This window comes from Vipera berus, assembly GCF_964194415.1.
Source record: "Vipera berus genome assembly, chromosome: Z".
Lineage (NCBI taxonomy): Eukaryota > Metazoa > Chordata > Lepidosauria > Squamata > Viperidae > Vipera > Vipera berus.
Window position 1 is genome coordinate 68,983,153 of NC_138205.1, and position 18,742 is coordinate 69,001,894.

The 18,742-nt window shown below is 36.9% G+C and overlaps 2 protein-coding genes across 2 annotated transcripts; one reads left to right on the forward strand and one right to left on the reverse strand.

Annotated features, from left to right (window-relative positions):
* Nucleotides 1–1,172: 1,172 nt before the first annotated feature.
* On the reverse strand, nucleotides 1,173–4,033 carry LOC308677328 (large ribosomal subunit protein bL32m-like). Its single transcript, XM_081343596.1, has 3 exons — nucleotides 3,882–4,033; nucleotides 2,585–2,766; nucleotides 1,173–1,803 (listed from the first exon to the last, which is right to left on the reverse strand). The coding sequence occupies exons 1-3, from the start codon at nucleotides 3,976–3,978 to the stop codon at nucleotides 1,549–1,551; spliced, it is 534 nt and encodes a 177-aa protein (XP_081199722.1). The 5' UTR covers nucleotides 3,979–4,033; the 3' UTR covers nucleotides 1,173–1,548.
* Nucleotides 4,034–4,212: 179 nt separating this feature from the next.
* PSMA2 (proteasome 20S subunit alpha 2) lies at nucleotides 4,213–17,569 on the forward strand. Its single transcript, XM_081343847.1, has 8 exons — nucleotides 4,213–4,439; nucleotides 6,433–6,509; nucleotides 9,063–9,195; nucleotides 11,894–12,016; nucleotides 13,324–13,405; nucleotides 15,847–15,920; nucleotides 17,147–17,204; nucleotides 17,299–17,569. Exons 1-8 carry the CDS (start codon nucleotides 4,399–4,401, stop codon nucleotides 17,413–17,415), a joined length of 705 nt encoding a protein of 234 aa, XP_081199973.1. The 5' UTR covers nucleotides 4,213–4,398; the 3' UTR covers nucleotides 17,416–17,569.
* The last annotated feature ends 1,173 nt before the right edge of the window (nucleotides 17,570–18,742 follow it).

Here is an 18,742-nt window from a genome sequence, read left to right on the forward strand (position 1 = left end):
CAGTAGGATCAAACTGTTCCTAAATTATTGGATATCTCCCTACAGATCTCATCAGGATTGGCCCCACACAAGGGTTCTAACTGGGAATGAGCCCAAGCAAATTTTATCCAAGGTATTCAACAAATTCTTCTGCACAGCCCTGAAGACAATCACCCAAGTCCCCTGGCCAGGAGGGATTGGATGATCCAGAAAAGAGTCAATGGGTTACACACTGTGGATGCAATAAGAGCAGAAAAATTGCATTCTTTCACCATTGTAGTCATGAGATAGGCCTTAATAGCAGTTCTAAGATGTGTCCATTCACAGTCACCCTTTGTTTTCCTCCAACGGCAGCCTGAACATCTCTTAATCCATTCCAGAATCCTTTATTTCTCTGTGGAATCACTGGGAATGATGGGAATGAAGGGTTGCGAGAGGTTACATAGGTGCAATCCTGTCCAGAGGCTCAGCATTTACTAACATTTTGGCAAAACTGTAATAAATCCTTCAGGATATCCCTGTTTCTTCTGGAACCCATTTGGCTGTATGAGGCTCTAGGGATGACCACTCTAATGGCTCCCATCTCCCTGGAGGGTGTGGTAAAAAAAGGGTCTAAGAGGTATTAGGGTATGATTTGCCCATGACAGCGGGGTAATGTTACATTCCCTATCAGATCATGTTGACATTTCTTCCGATAACAATATTAGATCTGGTATGTCAGATTTGTGACAATCTGGGAGTCAGCTGGATACATCTCTGAGAATGGGAATCCCTCATCCAGTGACAGCCAGGTCTTGGTGAATGAAATAAGGATTTCAAACTGTAAAGCAAGAGCAATAATCACTATTAGATTGCATGTGCTTTGATAGGTTTTAATTAATATCCATTTGCTTTAGTGATCAGCATATACTATATATATTATATATGTAATATACATGTACGTACCTATGTCTTTTTGGTTCCATTTTGTAGAGTACTCTTATCTGTTGTTAGGTGCCCAGAGTAATATGAGCAGCCACTTTAATCCAAACAAACAAGTTTATTCAATCAAGAGACTGCAGGCTAAACTAAATGGAGACTTTGGTTAATAGCTAGAAATTTAGGTTGGGCATGATGCCATCCATATAGCTGTATTCCTCAGGCATCTACCTTTCTCAAAAAATTGCCTGCAAAATGAAATAATAGAGGACGCATGAAATTGAATATGCTTTAATTGCAAATGGATTTTAAATACAAGCTGAAATAACATACAATCCATCTTTGCATGTAGTTACACCCCACTTCTTCAAATGATAACTTATTTAAGTTACTATAAGGTTATGGTATCACTACGTTAACAGCCAATTCCCCTATCCATACAGATTCCAAATGTAGAATTAAATTCTGGGTATATATTAAAAGACAAAACAAAACCCAGAGTCTTTAAAAAGTACAAACAACTCATACACATAGTCCTGCAAAGAGCATGCTTGAGCAACTACAGCACAAAGTACCGTACGGTCTTCTGGACGTATTACTATCCAAACTAGTATTTTTATAAGGAATCAAACATTCCATTTTGATGTCTGTTTAGTCCAATGTGAACCAAGATGGACGTTTCCTGTTCCTTTCGATAATTCGCTTGTCTTCATCTTCATTTCTGGGTTTTTCTCCTGTATAGAGCACAATACTTTCTGTAGCGGGAGCCTTATGTGGTCCATTTTCCAATAATCTAATTTGATTTCTTATGGCATAGGTTTCCTGTTTAACCTTTTCATAACAATAGCCGCAAAGAACATGCTTCTCTTTCAGGTTGCCACATTCAGGACAAATATCTATGTTTCTCTAAAAGAAAAAAAGGAAGTTTTAAAATGCAGCGGTGAGAGAATAATTATAAACATTCTTAACTTTTTTTCATTAACGTAACAATAAAATGGAGTGCAAAATAGGATTAAACAACCTATCAAAATAATAAAACTAATGCAACAAGAATAGTACTATCTAATGCTATGTAGAAATCAAAGTATGTCTGCAAGTTAGTATTTTAATTTTTAGTAGGAACAGGCAATATTTGAAGGGTTGGATCTGGATCTCGGACCCTTGATGTGCTACAGGGCTGCAGGTGGCTGTTTGATCAAAGAAGTAGGAGGAAATTTATTTTAGCCTGTTGTTTTTTACTTTTGGGGACAGCATATGAAGGACAGAAACTCAAGAGTGGGTATAAAATGATTCCTTTCCCAGGAATCTCTTGTTCCTACTTAAAAATCAGCCTGAAATGAGGCAGAAAATAGTTGCCATGGGGGTTAGATGGATAGTTGTTTAGCTGGAACAATTTGTTTTTCATGGGGTTAGAAATTAAAGTAAACAAATAAAAGCAAAACCCACACTAAAATACAGCTATTTTGCAACCAATTCTGCTTCTACATTTGCAGCTGGCAGGGATTTCATGCAGCCACATACTGCCCAGATTTATACTATACATTCACAGCAAATCCATTGAAACAGATGTTCATTTATATTTTTGAACTTAATTGCCAAGTCCTATTGATAGTGAAAAACAAAACATTTAAAAGCAATGCAAGGGAAACAAAGTCCAATTTTCTGCAAGGAAAATTTAACAATTTACCTTTATTTTTATAAGATGGTTAGAATTCCTTCGTCTGGTGCGATTCACTTCAATTGTTCGCCTTGACTTTGGAGCTGGCATCCAAAGTATGCTGTCTAAAAAGCTGGGGTTTTCAAAATACTCAGTTTTCTCTTCCACAGGATTGAGTAAAGAATCTGGAGCTTGTATTGTTAAAGCAGGAGCTAAAGAAAAAGATATCAACTCAAATAGTTTCATATCTTAGTCTATTTAAAATAGTTTAAAGCCTTTTTTAAGGAGGTTCATTGTGAACTGACTAGCATTTAGATTTTAAACCAACGACAGCTGAAATTAGCAGCACTCTTTTAACATGTGATCTGAATCGATCACCAGTACCAGAGGCTTAGTCTTCCGAGCTTTCGGACTCATGCAGGGAACTTCAGCATATTTTATTGAACAATTAAAAATTGCTGCATTAACATAAGGTCTATTAAGTATGATAGCAATTTTAAACACTTAAGAGGAATTAGGCAGCCCTGAAAACAAGTGAACTTTGTTCTGAATAAGTATATAATGGAATGCACAGGCTCAGAATCCAAAGTGTGTGTGTGTATTTCATATCATTCAATTTTTAAAAAAATGAAAAATCATCTCTCTTGTCCCTCATCTTTTTGTATGTGCCTTCAAGTCAGTTTTTGACTCATGGCGAAAGTTGGGACTATTCCTTGCGGTTTTCTTGGCAAAATTTCAGAAGCTGCTTGTTTTTGCCTGCTTCTTAGGGCTTAGAGGACTTGCCCAAGGTCACCCAGCTGGCTTCCTGCCTAAGGTGGGACTAAAACTCACATCCTTCTACAACAAACCGATTGTCATAACCTTTTATTGTTTCTCTAATATTTTGTTTTTACACGTTAAGACTCTGAACAACGCATGAGGGATATAAACAGTTTTGGAGTATACTATAAGAATGCTCTACTTTCAGCTTTAATGCCATCCTCCATTTAATTAACAATCGGTTTCTCTTTAAAAACTATAAAGCGAGAAAAAAGCAAAGGAAATCATCTCCCTGCATTTTGTCCCTTTTTGCTTTGGGAAAGAACAGAAAAAGAGCAACAGGCAAGCAAACAGACAAAAGGCAAAGATCCAAGCACCAAAGCCGAAGCTACTTTGACTAGCAAATTCGCATGGAGTTCATAAGAAAGCCGTTTTCTAAAAAGCTTTCAATTCCCCCCTTGGATTGAGCGACGCAAGCACCTCCAACGAGTAGCTGGAAGATGACCGTGGAAATTTTCCACTGAGCTCTTGAGGGCTATCCTGATGAACAGCACATTACAAACCTTACCCCATGGACCTGCGTGGCCCCCAAGCTGCCCCCAGCAGTTTCGGAGAAAACGACAGAGTTTAGGGAAAGGGGATGAGAACACCAACACAGCAGCCATGCTCCTCGCTTTCCCGGCACCCCTCGCGGCTCCGCCCCCAGGTTTCTACGAAATCCGTGTTGGTAGCCACCGCAATGAACCCTGGGAAACCGAGTCAAACTATCCACATTGGGCATGTGACTGTCACACGTCTTTGAAAAACTACCGTTCTCGTTTTGCGACTTTTGACTTTCAAAGTGCACAAGAGGCTGCCACTGAGAGCACCTGTAACCCGTCTCCCAGTTTTGCCATAATTCACGGCATTCCTAGAAATTCAGAGCCACGTGCTGCTTTCGGAAATTATCAGGTGAACTTCATTAGTCACAAAGTTGCGGAAATCACGTGCCAGAAAGGTTTCCTTCTTTGCGCACGCGTAAAATTCCCAGCGCACGCAGCTGCAGTAGCCAGAGAGGACTGTGAGGGTTTGTGGCACGAGTTAAAATGGCGGAACGTGGCTACAGCTTTTCTCTCACCACTTTCAGGTAAGTTTTTTTTCTTGAGAGAGACTTTGAGGCGAAGTGTTTGAACGGCCAGAGTGTCCTAGATGGGCTCCATCAGGAGTGAGAAAATCTATTTGCTTGTTTGATTGCTCTTTCCGGAATAATAGAACTGGGGAGATTTTGTCGAGTCAGTGCTGTTACTATTTGTTAGTTGTTGAAGTGGCAAGAAGGTACAGTAATGAACTGACTTGATCAGTCTTTAGGGTAAGATCGTCTTTTTCCCCCTCTATCAGTCAAGACTGCATTTGACTTCGGCAGATTAATCATTGGTGTTTGGTAATATATCAAATTAAGTATCGCTGCTACTTAAATTGGGAAAATCTAACTGGATTACGGTAAACTTTAGTGTCGCATTTTTTCTTCATAAGCTATGGAATCAGTGTTATAAAAAGTCTGTGAAAATGCCCTTTGGGTCATTGTTTCTGAGAAAATCCTTATCAGATTCCTCAATGCTTTCGGTAATAGAGTTTCTAACATACAGCGATAATCGAAGATGTATTTGACTTGAATGTAGCCCAAGTTGAACTGCATAGCAGTCAGACATCAGTAACTGATCACAGGAAATGTTTTATGACATTTTGTATTGTGTCATAAAACGGTTACAATAATTTTATATTGTAATTTTTTTATGAAAATGCCAAATTTCAATTCTACGGGGGTCATGTGCCCCAGATTTTGGATGTATTCTATAAGTAAGCCCATTTGAGTTTTCTTAGTTGAAAAGTTTTTGTCCTGTGATGTCATTTTGCCCAGTTAAAAGATTACAGACACAATAGTTTTTCAGGATATAATTAAGTTAGAAGTTCATTTGTAACTGACAATAACAAGGATTGCACAGTTCATTAGTGCATTGCTACAATGCTACATTACTGATACAGTACTAAAATTGTGAAACATGACTATACTGAAGTCCAAATAACTTGTCACTATTTTGTGACAATTATTTTAAGTGCTTTGCTACACATTTCCATTTCATATAATTAAAAACTGGATATACTATATATGTTTTGTATGCCACTTAATTTCTCAGGTGTTTTTTCTATCATAGACATAATGCTAAAAAGGATTCTACAGTTTAAATATCTATGAAACTGGTCAAAGAAAAGTCCTTTCTTGGTTTTTTTTTTAGAAAAATGCCACAAAACTATTCAGGGTTCATTCTTAGATTAAGTAAATTTTGATTACAATCCTTCAAAAGAGAAAAAAACAGTTGATATACAAGATTAAATACGATTTCATTTTGGGCCAGTCATTACTATTAATTGTAAATGTTTTTTGTTCCATGTATGTTTGTATTTGTGGTTTTTACTTGTGTGTAGTCTGCACTGTAGACAACATTTAATTTCATTGTGAGTTACACAGTGTCAAAGATATTCTATTCTTTGATCTTAGCATTTGACTAATTTATGTTGAGCTTTTATACTACTTTTTCATTTTGGAACTGGCTTATATAAGGCTATATTAACTTTTCACTTGTGAAGATTTTATGGAAAATTATATTGTTAGATGTTGTGAGGGATTCAGTGGAGATTACATTTAATCGAGATTATCTTTCTGAAGATTTGATTTTGGCAACTATACCTGAGATGTTTATTCAAAACCTTTAGTATATATAGGTTTTTTGAGCTGTTAGTTGCATAGAACCTTGCAAAGAATTCTCCAGAAATTAAAAAAAAAGAAATAACATGATTTATTTAAAGCTTCCACTTGGGATTTACAGAAGTCTGTAATTTTTCGTGAACGTTACTGTGTGTGAATATGCTCCAGACTAAATTATATTGAATTAATTTCTTTGGGAAAATTGTCTAACAGTTTAGCTCTAGACAACTCTTTTGAGGAATATAAGCTTTAACCTCTGGTACATATTCTAATATGTATGCTCAATATGCCTTTGTTTAAAAAAATCAAATTGTCTTTCTTGTTGGAAAATGTTTTCTCCATAAATGTCTCATAAATGTATTATATATTTTTTCAGCCCTTCTGGAAAGCTTGTTCAAATTGAATATGCTTTGGCAGCTGTTGCAGCAGGAGCTCCATCAGTTGGAATTAAAGGTATTAAAGATGCTTATATGATTAATAACATTTACCAACCTTTTAGCATAAATATTCTCATGTCTACTTGAGATATGAAGTAAGAAAAAGTGTTAAAAATTTATTGTCTGCCTAGCTTTCACTTGGCCTTGTGAGAACAGATTGCTAAAATAAATGTTTGGCCCAATCAAGCACAATTAAAATTTTGATGATTCATGCATACTATTCAAGTTTCTAACATGAAGCACATTATTCTTTTATGAGAGAGTAGCTGCTATACTTTAGGAGGGCATTATGTCTGTATTACGCACATATAAAGGGTATTTTCAGAATTTTAAAATATTTAAAACAAGTCAGAAAGTGATTATTTACTGAACATTTGTTTTTAAATAAACATTTCTAAGGAAATTAAACAGTTACTTTGTTAATTCAGGATAAATTATATGGTTTATTTAAAGTATTTATATTCCACATTTCAGTTGGAAAGTTACCTAATCTTATATAAGATAAATATTTTATTTTTATAAAATGAACAGATTTATAATCTGATAAAATATAATTCAAAACAAGGATAGTGCAGTGTTTAGACACTGGATGATCCAGGAATTGTAAGATATATTTATTAAAGAAAGAATTGTAAAAACATAGAAGCAGCAACTATAACACACATGAAAATTTGGTGAGTCATTTTACACTGAGCCTTATTAAAGGGATCAGACACTGTAGTTTGACTGGAGGTGGGTGGGGGAAATATGAAACAGTATTTATGATTGGCTTTTTTTTCTTTTGATATACAGGTGAAAATCAAAAAATTAGAATATTGTGCAAAAGTTCATTTATTTCAGTAATGCAACTTAAAAGGGGAAACTAATATATGAGATAGACTCATTACATGCAAAGCAAGATAGTTCAAGCCGTGATTTGTCATAATTGTGATGATTATGGCTTGCAGCTCATGAAAACCCCAAATCCACAATCTCAGAAAATTAGAATATTGTGAAAAGGTGCTATATTCTAGGCTCAAAGTGTCCCAGTCTAATCAGCTAATTAAGCCATAACACCTGCAAAGGGTTCCTGAGCCTTTAAATGGTCTCTCAGTCTGGTTCAGTAGGAATCACAATCATGGGGAAGACTGCTGACCTGACAGTTGTGCAGAAAACCATCATTGACACCCTCCATAAGGAGGGAAAGCCTCAAAAGGTAATTGCAAAAGAAGCTGGATGTTCCCAAAGTGCTGTATCAAAGCACATTAATAGAAAGTTATGTGGAAGGGAAAAGTGTGGAAGAAAAAGGTGCACAAGCAGCAGGGATGACCGCAGCCTGGAGAGGATTGTCAGGAAAAGGCCATTCAAAAGTGTTGGGGACTTTCACAAGGAGTGGACTGAGGCTGGAGTCAGTGCATCAAGAGCCACCACACACAGATGGATGGGCTTCAAATGTCGTATTCCTCTTGTCAAGCCGCTCCTGAACAACAAACGTCAGAAGCGTCTTACCTGGGCTAAAGAAAAACAGACATGGTCTGTTGCTCAGTGGTCCAAAGTCCTCTTTTCTGATGAGAGCAACTTTTGCATCTCATTTGGAAACCAAGGACCCAGAGTCTGGAGGAAGAATGGAGAGGCACAGAATGCAAGATGCTTGAAGTCCAGTGTGAAGTTTCCACAGTCTGTGTTGATTTGGGGAGCCATGTCATCTGCTGGTGTTGGTCCACTGCTTCATTAAGTCCAGGGTCAAAGCAGCCATCTACCAGGAAATTTTGGAGCACTTCATGCTTCCTTCCGCAGACGAGCTTTATGGGGATGCTGACTTCATTTTCCAGCAGGACCTGGCACCTGCCCACACTGCCAAAAGCACCAAAACCTGGTTCAATGACCGTGGGATTACTGTGCTTGATTGGTTAGCAAACTCACCTGACCTGAACACCATAGAGAAACTATGGGGCATTGCCAAGAGAAAGATGAGAGACATGAGACTGAGCAGTGCAGAAGAGCTGAAGTCCACTATTGAAGCATCTTGGTCTTCCATAACACCTCAGCAGTGCCACAGGCTGATAGCTTCCATGCGACACCGCATTGAGGCAGTAATTGCTGCAAAAGGGGCCCAAACCAAGTACTGAGTACATATGCATGCTTATACTTTTCAGATGTCCAATATTGTTCTTTGTACACTCCTTGTTTTATTGATTGCATGTAATATTCTAATTTTCTGAGATTGTGGATTTGGGGTTTTCATGAGCTGTACGCCATAATCATCACAATTATGACAAATCACGGCTTGAACTATCTTGCTTTGCATGTAATGAGTCTGTCTCATATATTAGTTTCCCCTTTTAAGTTGCATTACTGAAATAAATGAACTTTTGCACGATATTCTAATTTTTCGAGTTTCACCTGTAATCTACTGAAATGCTAGTTGAATGGTTATAGAAAACACCTGATAAAATGTCTACAGTATGTTACATAAGAAAATTAATTGATCAGTTTATTGATTTATGTAGTGAATATTTGAAATGTTGCAAGAGAAGCAGGAGGAAGATTTTCTAATAGCATTAATTTAGTGCATTCTTTTTTTATGTAGCTGCAAATGGTGTGGTACTAGCAACAGAGAAAAAGCAGAAATCTATATTGTATGATGAACGGAGTGTACACAAAGTGGAACCTATTACTAAACACATAGGCTTGGTATATAGTGGCATGGGCCCTGATTACAGGTAAATAAGAAAAAATATTAAATAGAAATATTACTATTGGTTCTTGAGCAGATTTTGAGATAGGTGAAATCAAGTTGGTTAATAATTATCTAGAATTCAATGGGTACTATACACTATTGTTTAGAAGGCATGTTTGCTAAAAGCTACATCTTAAGCTTTCTTTTCCATATATATATATGTGTGTGTGTGTGTGTGTGTGTGTGTGGTGTGTGTGTATGTGTGTGTATTAGCAACCTGGCTTTGTGGCTTGATTCTATTCCTGATTCCTCTGTGCTTTGCAACAATGAATAAATTGTTAACTGCCAAGACTGCAATCCCAGATATATTTCTTAATGTAAAAATTCAAACCCTTTGTTAGTAACAGCTAGGTCTTTTTCTGAAAATGCATGTTATATATGAGTGTGTACATACATGTATCAGCATTGTGAAACTGACCAAGTAGCCTAATTCATAAAGCTAATGAATTAGTCAATGTCTTTTTTTTCAATAATTCTTGGAGATTTGTGGCATATCACTTCATAGAATATTATAAAAATAATTGCTTTCACATGGAGGATTTGTAAGTACTTATAAATGAACAAGATGATTACTAGAAGCCAGCATGGGTTTGTTAAAAACTAATTATGCCAAATAAACTTTATATCCTTCTTTGATAAATTAGTGGACCAGAAAAATGTGTGGACATAGTATTCTTGGACTTCAGAAAAGTAGTTGACAAAGTAGACCACAGCTTATTTCTTGATAAATAGTATCACTACCAGATGAATTTGCAGTTGGATGACCAACCACATTCAGTGGGTAGTGCTCAATGGAACTACATATACATGGAGAGAAGCATGTGTGGGGTATCTCAAGTTGCTGAGACCTAGAAACTGCAGAGAAGAGCAACAAAGGTGATAAAAGATCTGGAGCTAGATGTGTTTAGCCTATCAAAAAGAAGGATTAGGTGACACATGATTACTGTCTTCCAGTACTTGGGCTATTGCAGAAAAGAGGGGATTGACATTCTCTAAAGCAGGGGTGTCATATTCGCAACATCACATGACGTGTCACAATGTATTGTGACTTTTTTGCCATTGCCAGCATTGGGGTGGGCATGGTTTTGCTATGATGCATCCAGCCCATGGGCCGGCAGTTTGACACCCCTGCTCTAAAGCCTTTTGAGCACTAGGGACCAGTTCCGTAGAGCGGGGATTTTCAACCAGTGGTACGGATACCACTTGTGGTACATTGGCACCCGGCAGGTGGTACGCGACCATCCTAGAAAAGTGGTAGCAGGGGAGGGGAATGAGCTAACCGGTGGCAGTACCGCACAAGCCTGAGTGAGAGATGGCTGGAGCTGCAGGGCTGTCAGGGCTCAGTGGAAGTGCCAGGATCAGCACCAGGCTCCAGCTGGAGCTCGGCGCTGATACTGGTGCTTCTGAGCACAAAAGAAGCACCAATCAGCTGGAATGTTGCAGCATCTCCAGGGTCTTGTGATTTACATTCAGATGCTTGGCAAGTGATTCATATTTATGACGGTCACAGTGTCCCAGGGTCATGTGCAGTGACCAAAACCTGCTGCAACCACCCAGCAGACGGGGGGGGGGGGAATAAAAAGCAAACACTCCCATGCCACCCCAACTGCCAATCCTCAACAGAAATGCTCACAACAATGAAAACTTCGGACAGGAGAAAAAGCGCCACCAGGCAGGTGTCTTGCTTGGCTGTGGCTTGAAGGACACTTTTTTCAGTGCCATTGTAACTTCGAACAGTCACTAAGCGAACTGTTGTAAGTCGAGGACTCCCTGTACTTCATCAGTTTTTTCCTTGTTTTTGGTCATCACGTTTTTGACACCTTGCTAGGTGACTGGTGGTACTCGGATGTTGCCATATCCTAAAGTGGGTGAAAAGGTTGAAAAGCCCTGCTGTAGAGAAAGATTTTTCCATGGACCATAGAGTGTGTGGTATTGTGTGCTGCCTGTATCCCACGGACGGGGCTTTGCTTGTTTGTGCGGACTGGTTGTTGGCATGTTGCAGCCTGGTACAGTCCATGGACTAGGGGTTGGGGACCCCTGCTCTAAAGAACCAGAGGAGATGACAAGAAGCAATGTTTGGAAGCTTGTTAAAAGAGAAATCTAGATGAAAGGAGCAATTTTTGACTGGGAAGAATTAATGAATAGAATAGCTTGTCTCCCAAAGTTGGTGCTTCCTCACTAGAGGTTCTCAAAAACAGACTGAACAACTATTTGACTGGAATGGTATGAGATCTATCTTGAGCAGAAGGTTGGACTAGAACAGGCATGTCAAACTTGTGACGTCATGTGACGTATCACAATTTTTTCTCCATTGCTGGTAATGGGGTGGGCGTGGTTTCAGCGTGACACATCCGCCCTGCGGGCCAACAGTTTAGCATGCCTGCACTAGATCTCTTAGATCCTTTCCAGCACTATGATTCTATGTTCTATTATTTAGCTGTGACACTGATGAAGAAGGAAAAAACCAAAGGCAGGCTAAACACAGTAAAATACTTTTTTACTTTTACTTTCTGTCAGAGTTATTTCTGTGTGATATGGCCCTGTTTATTTTACACATCATTTTTCTCCCTGTAACTGGTGTTTCCACCAACATTAAGTGCATACCAAAACCATGAAAAAGGCTTCCATTGTAATTTAATTTTTTTTTGCTTTTGTGTCTGTGTTTTATTTTGTTTTGTCAGAGTACTTGTTCATAGAGCACGTAAACTGGCTCAGCAGTACTACTTGGTTTATCATGAGCCTATTCCAACAGCTCAGCTAGTGCAGAGGATCGCTTCTGTGATGCAAGAATACACTCAATCTGGGTATGTTACTTGCTTTTAAATAAAATGCACTCTTATTTCTTTATTCTTCAAGTTATGGAGGTGGTGATTCATTTTGTCTGGAAAGGTTGGGTACCACTGTAAGTAAAGTACAAAGTTTTCTAATATTGTACACAGACTTAAATGGCATGGGTCTGGATTACCTTAGGGAGCGCCTGCTGCCAGCATCAGCTTCCCATCATCCTGTGCGCGCCCACAGGGAGGGCCTCCTTAGGGTTCCGCCGGTTAGGGACTGCCGGCGGGTGATTCCCAGGGGGAGGGCGTTCTCTGTGGGCGCGCCTGTCCTTTGGAACAAACTGCCAATGGAACTTCAGACTGCCCCCGATCTTCGCTCATTTCGCCGGGACCTAAAAACCTGGTTGTTTGAACTGTCTGGCCTGGACTGAGGGGTTTTAAATTAAATTAATTTTAAATTTAAATTTTAACTTTGTCTTAATCCTGTGGGCTAGTATTAATTTAATTCTATTTTATCTTTCCTTTTTTGTATTGTTTTAACTTGCCTTGTGAACCGCCCTGAGTCCTTCGGGAATAGGGTGGTATATTAAATAAATAGATAGATAGATAGATAGATAGATAGATAGATAGATAGATAGATAGATAGATAGATAGATAGATAGATAGATAGATAGATAGATAGATTGTTTTTCTGAAAGAAATTACTCTGTTCTTGCTTGATGAGATTTTGGTGAATTGGACAGTTGTTACAATTTACTGGTATATAGGTTGAAATGTCTCCTTTTCTTTGTAGCATAGACAGGCTCATGATTTCTTCTATTATGCGTTTCTGCTTCCTTTTGAAGAGCCTTCATTTAGGAGATTCTTGAATGTGTAGTCTGAACAAGAGTCCCACAATTGCTTGCTTCATTCTCTTAAATGAAGAAGGAATAACAGAAAATAATTTTATATCTCAAGGAATTAGCATGACTAATGCCTTAATAAATAAATCATCTTAATGTGAAAAAGTAAAAAAAAAGTTTAATATTAATACATTTGGGCAATATTTTAGGGAAAATAAGTACTGATGACTTCTTCTGTCACTCCTTTAATAATATCTTCATATGCATTGTTTTCAATCAGTCTTTGTGCTAATAAAATTTTCATCCCCTTCATTTCTGTGCGAAAAGCTACTGCTAAAAGTATAGGAGCAGAATCAGCAAAATAGTGACAGACTTAAAATTATTAACTACATAGTGTAAATACATAGTGCTTTAAATTATGACTGTAAAAATAACTGCTTCAGCAGCTTATTTAATGCTGCCCGTGATTATTTCTGATGTCTTCCTTGATAGAGGTGTACGTCCATTTGGAGTGTCGCTATTGATATGTGGATGGAATGAAGGGCGACCATATTTATTCCAGTCTGATCCATCTGTAAGTATTTAAAATTGGACTTCTTCTTAGCCTTGTATAAAAACTTGGTCTAGCTATTTGCTTGAAGAACTTAAGAACTTTTTCTTCAGTAAGATTTAAGGAAGATATATGTATAATTTATGGTTAAGAACTCAGGATAAAATGTTCACAGCTACTAGAACAACTTGGGTGGTGAGCTTTAAAATCATATGAGGAGACCTAGATCTGTGTAATTAGGCAGCATATTCAATACCTGTCAATACTATTTGGCTGTTACAGCATTCACCAGCAGAACTTTTTGCTATAGTGATTTCCAAATTTTGTCCAAAAAAACCCTTAGTTTGGTTATGAGTTCCTAGATTATGATATAGCCAGATTTCTTTTTATCTTGTCAAGGTTATTTGTAACTTTGTAGTCCCTTAGGTGATTTAATTGATAATCTGTTATAAAATGTATTTGATTGTCCTGTTGTAGCTCTCCTATTTTTTTCTTTGTAATCTATTTATATATAAAGTAACATAAGGATGCTACCATGTATACTCATGAATAAGCCAAGAATTTTAAGTGTCAAAATTCCCCCTCAAAAATTGGGTTTGGCTTATCCATTGATGGGCTTATCTGTGATTATATTTTTTTAAAGTGCCCATGTATCCAGTATGTATACTTGGATTAATCCATCTGCAGATAAGCTGACCTTCAATCATAACAAAAAATAAACCAATTGATGAACCAGTTGTGAAAAGCAAAACTTAACAAAACTTTCGAGGGTCAGTTTATCCACAGATGGGCTTATATGTGACTATATATGGTACTTTCCATATTTATAACCGTATCTTCAGAACCTTAGTACAGATAATCCTTGACTTTTAAAAAAATTAATTTATTTTTTATTACATTTATTTGACACCCATCTCGTTTTGAAGCGATCCTGGGCGGCTTGCAGCATTAGAAGCATTAAAATCATGAAAGATAAATATTTCTAAAACAATAAAAATGGAAATTACAATGAAAAATAGAATTATAGAAAAAAGATGAGAAGGGATGGAGAAGGATGTGCGGAGGGGAGGTGGATTCCCTTTTTATTCATCAACCACCTCCAGTATGATGCCACCCTGTTGGAGCCCCAACCCATCTGGCAGAGCCAGGTCGTCAGGCTCTTGCAGGACAGGAGGGAGGGGCAGATTTTTCCCATAGGGATACAATGTTTCAAAGAGCCGGTGCCACGGCAGAGGAGGTCCTTCTCCTGACCCTGCAGCCAGCACAGGTGGGAAGTGCCAGTTTCAGTGGGCTGAGATGGTTCCTCAAGTAACCTGGATCCATGCGATGCAGGGCTTTAAACATAATGATGGTTCAAAAATAATGGGTTGGAATAGGAACTTTACAGCCTATAAACACTTCTAATCATTGCAAAACACTGCACACCCCAACAGTCACATAACCTGCTCATATGACTGTTTGCCAAGTGATCCATGTGATGTGATTGCCATTTGCAATCTGCATACTTCGTACAAAATGCCTGCCTAAGGTTTTCACACACACACATACACCCCCTGCCCGGGGTAGTGAGTGAGGAGAAAGCTCAAGCGGTGGCAGTTTCCACCATTAGTCAGAATAATCCTGAGATAAAATCCCTTTTCTACACTGTCAGAATGTTTATTACTTGAGCGCATTATTATGTCATTCATCTCGCAACTGTAGAATACCAGGATTTTTCATGAAACAGATTTTTTTTTTAATTTCAGACTTAAAGCGTATTTGTTGTATTTTGGAAATTCTACTGAAACAAAATCTGAAGGGGTCTTTCTAGGTGGTATAGAACAAAGCTAGTACACTTGAAGTGCAGGATTTTGTCATTGATAAGATCTAAGTTGACTTCAACCACAATCGAGCCCAAAATTTCTGTTGCTAAGCGAGACAGTTGTTATGTGACTTTTGCCCCATTTTATGATCTTTCTTGCTGCAGTTGTTTAGTGAATTACTACAGTTGTTAAGTTAGTAACATGGTGGTTAAGTGAATCTGGCTTCCCCATTGACTTTGCTTGTTAGAAGGTTGCAAAAGGTAGTCACATGACCTCAGGACATTACAACCATCAAAAATATGAGTCAGTTGCCAAGCATCTGAATTTTGATCATGTGACCATGGGGATGCTGCAACAATCATACTTGTGAAAAAATGTCCTAAGTAACTTTTTTTAGTGGGTTGTAACTTCAAATAGTCCCTAAATGTTGTAAGTCGAGAACTACCTGTATTTGCCTAGTAGTATAAGATTCCTCTCATCTCCTTGCAATCCACTTTTATAATTCTTTGTATTAATTTTTACAAATGGGAAATTTCCAAGGAATTTCTACTAAAATAAGATTATAAGTATATTATATTATACATTATTTTATACTTTATTTTACTATTAAGAAGATGGCTATAGTATGCATGTTTCTAATTTGCTGTACTTTTCACCTTCCAGGGGGCATACTTTGCATGGAAAGCAACTGCAATGGGGAAAAACTATGTAAATGGAAAGACATTTCTTGAGAAAAGGTAATGCAGAATAGAAATTCTATAATCTAGTAAATTATTATACATCTTGTATTCTTATTTGGATTTTCCATTTCTGGATTGTTCTTTCCTGAATCCTTGGAAGATTTATAGTTAAATATTAGTAGTGCTGTAAACTCATACAAAAATGACTTTATCAAAATACATTTTGATAGTTAATTTGGTCCACCAACAGTCATCATCTTGGCTATTCCATAAGATAGGAATAAGCATCCCTTTTACTCTTTTAAAAAATACAAGAAATTATTAAGTACTGTTATTTAAGACAGGAAATCTTGCTAAAAGGAAAGCCAGGGGTCACATTTTTCTTGTTGTATTCTGTTAATATATTTATAATATTTCCTCTACTGAAGTATCTTGAAATAATTTACAATGCATAATGTAGCTACATAATATTTTAAAACAATCTTGAGTAAACCTTTATGTTTGTTTTCTAGACACCAAGTGTGGTCATTGCTGGTGACAATAAGACATCACTAGACTAGGCAAAGCAATTATTTGTTTTTTAGTCAATTTTTAGAAGGAATAGAAGGGATGATCAGCAGCAAAATGATATCTCAGTACCATTTTGATCCCTGCCCAGCTCCAGGGAAAAAACTGCAAGGCTTAAAGTATCCATTCTCCTTCAATCCAGTAATTCATACACAAAGAAAAAAAAGGGAGGGGTGTGGAGCTTGCCGTTTTGCAGAAATCGACGTCTATGAATGGGAAGTTAGAAATATGCAACAGGTTTTTTACCACGCTGTAACAAAGTGCGAGTCTAGCACACTCCTACTTTACAAGTATGTCTTTACCCCCACAAGGTATTTTCGAAAATAACAATAGTGGTAGCAGGCCTGCACTTTGGAAGTTGATCCAGAACCAGAGACACAGTATAGTGAGGTAGTCATAGGAAAATATGGCAACTTTATAAGATTGTTTTCCAGTAAATAGATATTTTGTAATATTCTAATTTTGTTATTTTGTGACATTTTATGGATTAGCAGGCTCTTCCAGTTCAGTTAGTTATTTTTTCCTGGCAGTCCTTGGTATAGTTTCAAAATTTCAGATTTGTTTATTGGCAAAAAAATGGTTTCTTGACCATGAAGTAATCTAGAAAAAATAATACCTGAATTTATGGGAGTATTTTGCACGTGTAATTTTAGCTTTATAGTTGTAACATTGGAGAGATATTTTAAATTTCTTAGAAAAGATCTGTTCTTTTGCAGATACAACGAAGACTTAGAGCTTGAAGATGCTATTCATACCGCTATCTTGACATTAAAGGTGAAAGATACTCATTTGAAATTTGATAAAACTTTCAAAGTTGATATTTTAATATTTAATTATTTAACAAAATTGTGTATCTTTTCATTATTAGGAAAGTTTTGAAGGACAGATGACTGAAGATAACATAGAAGTTGGCATCTGTAATGAGGCAGGATTTAGAAGACTCACTCCAACTGAGGTTAAGGATTATCTGGCTGCAATTGCCTAATCTGGATTGATGGGAGCATACAACTGCTCTCATTTTTAACTTCATTTATATTAGTGGCTTCTGATTTTAATTTCTTTGTTAATCCTGTATTTTTTTTAAAGGAATATGGATTCACATGCCCTGAAATGTGAAACTAATTAAAATATTAAAACAACGTACAAGAATATTTACACAATCTAAAAATATAAAGATTGGTATAACTTCTCATTAAATTTCCAAAATACTTCATTATGCTAACTTCAGGTGTTCCTACTAATTTCAGATGTTGTGAAGATCGTTTCAAAATTCAGATTTTGAGTCCATGAAGCTGTTCAGATAACAAGTGGTTAAAGGCTCTGTAAAGTTTTAGAAAAATGGGACTGCTTGAGTAGAACTAGTTTGCAGGTTTTCATAGGAGAAATTATATTGGGAAAAGAATTTGTAAAGAGCCTGTGACATGTATATACTGAAGGAATTTGGAAAGATTTTTTTTATGTAAACCATTAGGGACAAGAAATCTGCTAAGCATCTAGAGAACTTTCTATGATACACTGAGCCTCCTAGGTTTACTTTGGTGATAGTTCTTCCATGTTTCAGGTAGATTTTTTTACTTTGAAGTGGCCAGAGACGGTATTTGCGACCTTCTGTATGCAAATCAGAAGGCTGTTTAAGTATTGCTCTTTATTTTAATTTGGAAAACTCTGGTAAGCATTCTGACCAGGGCAGCAGTGGAGTATGTAAAATTATTTTACAGGGGATGGAAAAAATAGATATTCTTGGTCATGATCTGGAACATCCCCTTTTAACTAGTTGATTTATTCTTTTTTAATAAATACTTTGTTTACTTATATTTATATTACACAGATGCTCTCAGAACTGCGTGTCATCCTGAGTTGCTTAGTTGTACATTTAATTTAAAAAATCTCAAAAAGTATCAACATACTGTAAACATACTGTATGCTACTTAGTTCATTCTCCCTAATTTACACATCCCTAAATAAAAATTTACAAGAAGTTAGATGATGAACTATTTCACAGTGTTAACATTCTTCCCATCTGCCTAGATATAGCAGTATTAGTTTACTTTGCAGAAATGGCATGACTAAAATCTTCTAACTGCTACTTTTTGCAGTATATGTATAACAGTTGGGTTTTCACTGTAATACACACACACACATACACAGACACACATAACATTTTAAAATTTAAATATTTTTATATTTTATTTATACATTTAGTGATATATAAAGAGTTCCATTTATGAATCATTCTGTATACAAAGTAGCTGTGTTTGAGTGATCCTTGCATATGTGTCAGGTGTTTGGTCCATTTACAAAAAGTATTTGTG

Coding starts and splice junctions, on each gene's coding strand:
- PSMA2 (XM_081343847.1), top strand. CDS start 4,399: ATGGCGGAACGTGGCTACAGCTTTTCTCTCACCACTTTCAG. Junction 15,921..17,146: donor AAGACATTTCTTGAGAAAAG/GTAATGCAGAAT, acceptor GTTCTTTTGCAG/ATACAACGAAGACTTAGAGC. Junction 17,205..17,298: donor CCGCTATCTTGACATTAAAG/GTGAAAGATACT, acceptor TTTCATTATTAG/GAAAGTTTTGAAGGACAGAT.
- LOC308677328 (XM_081343596.1), bottom strand. CDS start 3,978: ATGGCTGCTGTGTTGGTGTTCTCATCCCCTTTCCCTAAACTCTGTCGT. Junction 2,767..3,881: donor GGGCCACGCAGGTCCATGGG/GTAAGGTTTGTA, acceptor CTTTTTCTTTAG/CTCCTGCTTTAACAATACAA. Junction 1,804..2,584: donor ACCATCTTATAAAAATAAAG/GTAAATTGTTAA, acceptor TTTTTCTTTTAG/AGAAACATAGATATTTGTCC.